This window comes from Labeo rohita, chromosome 2 (assembly GCF_022985175.1).
Source record: "Labeo rohita strain BAU-BD-2019 chromosome 2, IGBB_LRoh.1.0, whole genome shotgun sequence".
Classification (NCBI taxonomy): Eukaryota; Metazoa; Chordata; class Actinopteri; order Cypriniformes; family Cyprinidae; genus Labeo; species Labeo rohita.
In genome coordinates, this window is record NC_066870.1 from 12,718,306 (window position 1) to 12,728,182 (window position 9,877).

At 37.2% G+C, this 9,877-nt stretch overlaps 1 protein-coding gene across 1 annotated transcript; it reads right to left on the reverse strand.

The window, feature by feature from the left end:
* Positions 1–1,282: 1,282 nt before the first annotated feature.
* Positions 1,283–4,257, reverse strand: tmem275a (transmembrane protein 275a). Its single transcript, XM_051133433.1, has 2 exons — positions 3,867–4,257; positions 1,283–2,330 (listed from the first exon to the last, which is right to left on the reverse strand). Exon 2 carries the CDS (start codon positions 2,198–2,200, stop codon positions 1,556–1,558), a length of 645 nt encoding a protein of 214 aa, XP_050989390.1. The 5' UTR covers positions 2,201–2,330; positions 3,867–4,257; the 3' UTR covers positions 1,283–1,555.
* Positions 4,258–9,877: the final 5,620 nt, after the last annotated feature.

Here is a 9,877-nt window from a genome sequence, read left to right on the forward strand (position 1 = left end):
CATAAACATAAATAAATATACTGCACTATATTACACAGCTAAAAGTACATAATTGGCATTGGAAAGAAACACTAAGTACGTAATTATTTCATTAAAAATCAGCCCTTTCTGCTGGTTGGAACTGATGAATATGATAACAAAGGGATGATCTAAAACTTTAGCTACTTTATTAGATCATTTTAAGTCCTAAAAAGGTGTAACTAGATAATGTCCTTTGCTTTTTCAATATGTTCGACCACCGAAAGCTGCTTTTAGCTGACCTCCATAGTAGAATCAACATGAGGAAATGGTTTTGCTGTTTGGCGTGAACCATCAGTGTGGGTCAGTGATTGAGGGCATGTTTGAGAATAATTCTGTCTCTTGCTTTCAAAAGGCAAAAAAAAAAAAAAAAAAACGGGACGCCGAGAGAGTAAGATAAGAAAAAAGAGATTTTAGGGAGGAACACTGTGAGCAAATGTAGGTAGTATACTCGAATGTTACCGTGCTGTTGACGTAAGACGAGTTTTGACAACAGAAGACAACAGAAGAGAAATACTAGAAGGAGAAAAGAGCCTTTGGCAATCCTAAGGAAAAGAAATATTGTTTTACTTGGCAGCATTGTAAACCACAGTGTAAAATAAAGACTGAAGGCTTGCGGCTAGTTTTTTTTTTTTTTTAACAGAAAAATGGACTGTTGGTTCATTAAATAATGTGACAAATCTCAACAACAAACAAAATTCAACAACAGTACGAATACAGCTCAGTCATTGAATGTATTTTCAGATGTATTTCCGCCACACTGCATCAGGCAAATTGCACTATAATTGTGGAAAAAGTTTTTATTCCGCCCTTCATTATGCTTGAATTATTCGTCCAACTTGAACTCAAACAACAGCACTGCTTAGCAACCTCATTTTCAAAATCACGTGAAAACGGCAGTGCTCTCGCACAGTGTCGCGGCTTATTTAAGCATCCAATAAGACACAATCCAAAAAGGTTGGCCATGGAGAATCATCAAAAAAGGGCCATTAAATCTCAAATGTAGCATTTAAAATGACCAAGGGAAAATAATTAAGAGAAAATATACAACATCTCTGTTTTTTGGTCTGTGCACTGACATATGACAACGCGCAGCGTAATGTCTTTCTCTGTTCTGTTCTCAGGCTCATCTCCAAAGCCATCTTTACACAACAGCTGATTCTGTCTCTTTTGAGCGCAGTAACTGTGAATGCTCTGAGTAACAGTGGCACAGTATGAATATGTGAAGCACGCCACAGTGATTCACCTTTCAAGGCTCTCTCTCTTTGGATATGGGAGCATAAGAGAACGCGAAAGCTCTTCGTATGCTTCTCACATACCTTTGTCGTTTTTATTGGGAGCACATGGGCCTCGCAGATTCCAAAAATCGACCCGCTGAATTTATGCAAACATTTCAATTGTTATTGCACCTCGTGGCACAAGCCAGCTGTGATAATCAAATGAATTCTTCACACAAAGTGCTTGTCTTCCCCTCTGAAAAGCTATTTACATAACGTAATACCAGCCCTTCTCTAGAGAGCGACCTAAACTGGCAGCCTTAAGTGGCGGCACAGTCTGAGGGCAAAGTGAGCCGGACCGCCCCTCCACCCCCTGTAGAAGCAGAAAAGGCTGCTGAGTTGGGTCCATTGGCCTCCATAGTGAAGAGCTTGCAGGCTCGTGGAGGGACGTACTCTGGGGCGGGAACGGTGGCGTTGGCGGCGGTCGCGGGAGCCTCTCTTTCGGGACTGGAGGCACGAGAGGAGCAGGGCGAGTTGGTAGGGCTCAGCTGCACGGCTGTGGTGTCCTGCATCGTGTGTTCACTGGTCTCAATCTCAAACGCCGCCCCTCCACTCAACCCTCCTCCGCCACGACCCATGAATCCCAAACCACCACCTCCTTTGGACCGCCGAGAGCTTTGAGGTGGAGGCAAGCGACTGCAGATGCAACAAGCCCCGAAGAAGGAGAACGCCACCAGCAGGAGTATAGGTCCGATGATGATCGGGGGATTGCTAGAGGGCACAAGCGTGGTGAAAGCGAAGGCGCCCACTAGGGTGATGTTGATGCCTGCTAACATAATGCACAATCCACATGCGCAGCAGAGGGCTGGAGAAGGCAGACTCTGAGGACGAGATTTCCGTTTTTTGCGGGTCTGCGTTTCCTTTTTGGGCACTGATGTGCCAGAACTCTGTTCGCTGCAAACCATATTGGCGAGGGTCACGGTTACAGCGTTGCTGCCACAACCCCACTCACACCTGCCCTGTCCTTATCAGCAAACTGTAGGAAAAAAACATTGCTTCTTCAGGAGTGCTTGCTTCACATACTATGGATGCAACCTGAAGTGCAGAGAAACAAATAGTCAGTGTCATACTTTATGGTAAACTGCAGGTTTTATTAGAACTTTACTATTACAAGATGCCGTTTATTTAGTTATTGCTAAAGTTGGCCTCTCCAGCAACGGGGATCGATAATAACAATGCACCAAAACACCATCAGTGTAACACATTTAGCAATAAAATATTTTAATAAACATTAACTAAATCACATAAAGTGCAACATAAATACTCCACTGATAACTGGATATGAAGAAACAAATTTATTAAATAAAATCTAAACAAATGCTTCCACAGGGAATTCTGGAACTGTTCCGTACATAACAATATTTTGTGTTTTTGTGGACAGACAGATAGATAGATAGATAGATAGATAGATAGATAGATAGATAAACACTGACAAATACATGCTTTTATTTTGAACATTCTATTTATAAGAATCTTAATAATATATATCAGGCATGGCTTCTGTGAATTCAGTAATTTTTTTTAAATATTCAAATAAAAAACAATTATTTTTAATTATAATTATATTTCACAGTATTATGTTTTTTAATTTTATTTTAGTAGTGTATATGTGACCCTGGACCACAAAACCAGTCAGAAGGGTCATCATCTGAAAGCTGATAAATATGCTTTCCATTAATGTATGGTTTCTTATGATGGTGCAAAAAAAAAAAAAAAAATCTAAATATTGAAAAAATCACCTTTAAAGTTGTCTAAACTAAGTTCTTAGCAGTGCATATTACTAATCAAAAATGAATGATTTGGATATATTATGGTAGGAATCTTACAAAATATCTTAATGAAACATGATCTTTACCTAATATCCTAATGATTTTTGGCATAAATAAAAGAAATATATAGAATTTGGACCCATACAGTATATTTTTGGTTATTGCTACAAATATACCTGTGCTACATGAGACTGTGAGGTTTTGTGATCCAGGGTCACATATAGCCTATATTCTATGGTAAATTACAAAGTAATTTTTTATATATTTATATTTTTCCATAAATTATTTTGACGTATGTTACAGTATGTTTTAACAAAATAACTACAGGTAACTGTTAGGTAAGAGTCAATTAACAGGTTTTACTGTATAGTTTTATCATTAAAATAACAGAAAAAATTACAGCTAATGGCTCATTACTCAACAGTCATGACACTCAGAAAAAAAGGATGTTTTCAGTCACCATTTGCTCTTTTATGTCTACTTCACAACACCAAGGTCACATTTTAGCCTACTTTGTGAAGCCAACTTAGAACGCTAATCATTTGACACAATACCCGTTTAAATTATATTGTGTCATCAACTGTGTAAAATGAATCAGTAAAAATGCGTAGGTACTAATAGGAGCAATGAGCATCACTGCTGGTTTCACCCCCACCGGATACGATAGCTCATGAGACGCTTAAATGTGGTTAAAGACGACCGCTTAAACAAATGTATAAATATGGTGCTGTTAACCATATGAACACATGCAGTGATTTAGAAATATTATCAGCGTCTCTTCGTGAACAATAAAAGGTCTTACCGCTTAGTCGACGTCCAGAGGAATTACAAAGGCTTGATGATGGAGGTCTCCGGGTACGTGCAAAATCTGTCGTTTCCTTTTAAGTCGAAAATGCCGTCCTAAAAAATGCAATGTCTTTCACCCGGGGTTCCGTTGTCACCGCTGCCCGACTCATAATAAGATCAACACTATACTGTCACTCAATACACGTCAGTCGCGCTCCACACGCTGGATTCGAGTCTCAGATTCTGAGTGACAGGATTTCTCACAATAAACGACTGCTTTTCTTTTACAAAGCCAAATGATAGTAAGCATCAAGTGTTGTAATAATACCCTTTTGTGTTGGCAGTAACAGGTTGCACAGAAGCCCTGTGTTGATCAGTGTAGTGGTGTGAATGAGCTGGTTGGCATGTGTGCATGTGCTCATTGAGTGTGTAGGGAGGAGGGACCCGCACTCTCGTCAGCTATGTCCACTGCTCCCAGTGCTCAACATCTCTTTATGATAGTAGGCCAAACTACCAAAAACTTAGCACATATTTAAACCTTTACAAATATTATAAGTACTGCAATAAAACTGTTATAACTTACCATAGTTATCACTAAGGTGTGGTAAGTTTAAAAGTAAATTAAAAATCTTTTTTTACAGTGTTTGAAGGAGATGTGCATTTATTATTATTTTAATAAATGTATAAGGCCTACCTATTGTATTTTGCCAGATTTACCCATTATTTTACTGTAAACAGTGTACATTATAATTAATATAATTAATTATTATATGTAAATGTTTGCGAAGGAACATTTAAACATCTCCGCTTACAAAAATATACCATGATAAGCATCATTTCTGTCAAAATACATTCTTTGTTATTTTATTTTGCTGATTATAGTGGTCACTAGTAATATGTTATTGCTGTTTTATTTCAGAAACAAACAGTAGGGGAGAGTGGGGTAAGTTGAGCCAGTGGCAGTGGGTAAGTTGACCCACCCTCTGTACCTTGGCAACTGCAGAGTTTTACTGTCACGTGACCATGTATTTTGGAATCGCACATCATTTCTGCCAGACTGTGAAAAGGAGAAACACATGGAAGATGCCCCTTTACTCTTAAAACTGTTTTTTGGCTTGTCAAAGTAAAATGTTAGCATAACAGATATAATAGCTGTTACATTAAAACAAATTTATCCAGGTCTAAAAATATTTATGATGCACATAGGCAACATATAAAACCATGCAAATCATTTAGCTAAATATTAGCCTGAATTGTTAAGTTTTTTTTTTTCCCAAAATGTGGGGCAAAGTGAGCCAAATGCTTTAAGTTGAGCCAGCACTTTAACTTACCCCACCATAAGGCACTGAAGTTAAATTAAATCTCTGAAGTATAAACTGGTATTTTAATGTGATCATATATATAGATATATAGATATTATTTGTAGTTTATTTGATAGGGACAGTGTACAATTGCACCAGATCCTTCTCTGATAACCAGAAGATGCTTTTCATTACATTATAATTAAATCTGTTAAAAAAAGTCCTGTATTTTTACAGTATGTTACTGCCAGCAAGGTTGCCAGAAATGTTACTGTAATTTGTTTTACAGCAATGTACTGTAATGCAACTTTACAATATGTAGAATAGCGTACTGTACAACTACAAAACAGTATTGTACTGTATTTTTACAGTACTTTATCATTTTTAGTATTTTTATTAAAACATTTTAAAACATTTTAGTATGGTGTTTGCTAACCAGAGCACAGTGCATCAACAGTTTACAGCTATGAAAGCATTTTAGGTATGCAAGAATATAAATGAAACAAACACATGAATCTTGAGGGCTGGATTGGGAATCAGTGTCCAATGAACTTGATTTATCTTAAAACTATCTAAAATCTTAAAATTAGCAAAAACAACAACTAGGCGACTAGTCTCATAACCATCGCCCCTAAACGCAGGACATGTGGGTAGTGCCAAACAGGCCACAGACCCTCTCTGTGAAGTCCTCCATTTAAACATAATTTTGGACTGAATGAAGCTGTTGATATGCAGGGTTGATGGCCATCATTCTGCACCACCGTCCTGATCTTCTGGCAGTGTATTTACTCCCATCAGTGGTGAAACTGAAACACAGTCATAAAACACACAAAGACAAAACTTGTTATCCACAGCACCAAGAAAAATTAATAGACAGCATGGGGGAAACAGTGAATAAAAATTCTGTAGCATAGATGAAAAATGAATGAATGAATAAATACAGTTGAATTCAGAAGTTTAAATACAAAATGAACAAAATGTTCGTTATTTTACCAAAATAAGAGGTATTATCATACAAAATGTATGTTATTGTTTAATAAGTACTGACCTGAATAAGTTATTTCACATAAAAAATGTTTACATATAGTCCACAAGAGGATTTGATTTTTAATACTGTGTTGTTACCTGAATGATCCACAGCTGTTTTTTTGTTTAGCAATAGTTGTTCACGAGTCCCTTGTTTGTCCTGAACAGTTAAACTGCCTGCTGTTCTTCAGAAAAATGTGAAGATCAAGGTAAATTTAACTTATTTTGTCTTCTGCCAAACATGTAAATACAGTGTCTTCTGTAGCTTCTGAAGGGCACTTCTGAGTGAAAAAAGGCAAAATAAGAAAAATGTACACATCTTCTTTTCAAAAGTTTTCACCCCTAGGTCTTAATAGATCATTTTTCCTTCTGGATCATCAGTGAGTGTTTGAACCTTCTGTAATAGTTGCGTGAGTCCATCAGTTGTCCTCAGTGTGAAAAGATGGATCTCAAAATCATACAGTCATTATTGGAAAGGATTCAAATACACAAAAATGCCTGCAAAACCAAGGAATTTGTGGGACCTGAAGGATTTCAGTGGGCAGTTTAACTGTTCAGGATAAACAAGGGACTCATGAACAACTATCACTAAACAAAACAAAACAAAAAAAAAAATGCTGTGGATCATTCAGGCAACAGCACAGTATTAAGAATCAAGTGTATGAAAACAATTTGAATGTGGTTATTTTTATAAATTCAGCTATTATTTTCTCTCGTAGACTAAATGTAAATGTCTTTTATTTCAGTCCTAAATTAAAAATAACATGTATTCTTATTTTGGTAAAATAACAGATTCTGCAAGGTGTATATAAACTTTTGACTTCAACTTTAAATAAAAATTTAATTTAAATAACACAAAACACTGCCTTGTAACAGCATTACCCTTCCCAGGGTGCAAAGACAAGTGGACCACGCTGTAGACCTGCAAGAAATCAAATAAACTTGATCCAATAATGTGTTAGCTTACTTGTTGAAGATGTATAGGCTGAAGTCACATAGACTGTGTAAGCATGAAATTTATATGAATCATTTTTTACTGTACGCTTTTTGGTGAATCGCTTTCATCATGAAGTTATTTTTTTTCCTGGTTGTTTGAAACTTCTCTCTAGTGCTGTTGTGCGAGACACCCAGTACAATGGTGTATAATTCAGTCATTAGTTTACGTCAGAGCTCTTGGCAACAGCAGGCAGTGTCTGTCTTCGTTGTCGCCATGCAAGGACAGATACTGCATATTCAGCCTTAGTGTGTCACTGATGGTCTGCGTGGGATGCACAATGATTCTGTGGCGTGCACGTTACGTGTTCATACAGTACGTGAGCATCTGAGTCATTTCTAGTGCTACAAAAGGCCTACGGTAAGCATGTCAGAGAGCAGGGTAATCAGGAAAACAAGTGTTTATTGAGGTGTGATGACATGACTCTAAAACAGTTGGAAACAAGACTTTATGTAATAATTATAGTTTTCTACATTTTATTCACTGGGTCTCCAGTAGAAAAGCATTTCAGTTTGTGCAACCCTAGATAGCACACCTACATCCCCAAGATGTCTGTTAAAGAGCGCTTCATCTGGAAAGCATGTTGTGTTCACTTAAAGGGGTCATCAGATGCTAAGTTCACTTTTTCATGTTGTTTGAACATTAATGTGTGTTGTCAGTGTATGTACAAATATGTAATGATAAAAATCCATGCAGTGGTTTTTAATTAATCTGTAAAAATAATATTCCCTTTTTCAAATCGAGCCGTTCTCAGATTTGAGCAACGGAGGCCGCTCCCACGATAGTTAATTGACATGAGCACTTACCTCAGACCAGCTGTAACAGACCAGTAACTTTCCTTGTTTCGATGCCGAAGCAGGGATGTAAAGTCAGACACAACACCTCAATCGCTCAATCTGAGATATTCTTGACATCTCTGATTGAGCGATTGAGGTGTTGTGTTGCTGGATGTAATAATGAACATAGTTGTCGTCGCTTACTCCTGAATGGAATCGAATTGTGAATGGAACGTTTGCGTGAATCATTCATGATCCAGGTTCATTTATAGCAAAAGTGTGTATAAGCGTTTTTTTATGAATCTTTGCGATCACCTTTCCTTATAACGTGGTAGTTAGGAAGTTTAGCGGCTAAATGCGGCTAAAGTAAACAAGATTGTCATTCCACAGAGAGAAGAGAGGGGCGGGGTGAGCAGAGCTCATTTGCATTTAAAGGAACAACCCCTTAGAATGAGATGATTTTTGCTGAGCTCATTTTGACAAGGTAAAACGGGTGTTGCTTTACAAAACCATTGAGAATTTTTAATCAAAGTGTATTAGAGACTTTTCATTAAGACCCTAAAGAATCATGTCAACTTATGGAAAATGGGCGTCCGATGACCCCTTTAAGTGAGCACTTAACTGTGTCCTGATGTCTTCACAAAAAAATTCTCTTTCTGTGCTTTGGCTATTTCTCAAATCCCTCCATGTTCCAGCTTGTACTACTCTATGTTTGAAAATTTGTATTGCTAGCATTTCTCGTGGTATTGCCTCCTTAAAGGGATAGTTCACTCAAAAATGAAAATTCTGTCATTAATTACTCAGCCTCATGTCATTCCAAACTTGTAAGTCCTTTGTTCATCTTCAGTACACAAATTAAGATATATTTAATGAAATCCGAGAGCTTTCTGACCCTCAATAGACAGCGATGTAACTGAAACACATACTCTCATGAACGTGGTGAAGATTGACACAGAAGAAAAGAAATTGTTGAATACAGTTCTTATGTTTTGTTGTTATGTTGTTATGTTTTCTTTGCACACAAAAAGTAACCTCATAGCTTTTAGGACTGGCCCTGAATAGTCGACTACCCATTAGTCAACAAGAAGTGGCTTGGTCGACCAAAATTTTATTAGTTAGTCACAGAAAGTCGTTCAGTCACAGAAAGTAAACACGCACACAAAGGAAGTGCCAAAGTCACAAAATCCATGCCAGACAGATGGTTAACGCCTGGTCTATGCGGTAATATAGTACATCAGGCAGAATATACAAATGCTCACCTATCATTCATTGACCTCAAGTATGGTTTGATATCATTTGAAACATGTAAGTAGTAGCAACTTTGCATGGCTGATCTAATGTTAACCTAAAAAAAATGTGTGCTATTCAAGTGTCTGTGTTGAGTGTGGAAGCTGAATAGTAGCACACTCCCTGCATGACACACTCTTAAAAATAAAGGTGCTTTACAAGGTTCTTCACAGCAATGCCATATAAGAACCATTTTTGTTTCCACAAAGAATCATTTAGTCAAAGGTTCTTTAAAAACCATTTCTTTCTTACCTTTTTATAATCTTCTTTCGCCACAAATAACCTTTTGTGAAGCAGAAAGGTTCTTTAGATTTTAAAGGTTCTTTATGGAGTAATTTAGACAAAAAAAAGTTCTTCTATGGCATTGTGAAGCACCTTTATTTTTAGTGCAGATGGAGGTGCTGGTGCGGTCATTTGCTCTTAAAATACTCCCTCTTTTTTGGTCATACAGATAAAAGTAATACATCTTTCAAATCTGTAAAGACTCTGCATGTATTTGTGTGCACTCACAATAACAACGAAACGTTGCGCTTTTGTAAAATAATGAAAGCAAACAGGATGCGCTTTCTGCCGTCTCGGTCTCTGTGAACTTGAGCACGAAACTTCGAAACTCAGAAAGCTCTCGGATTTCATCAAAAATACC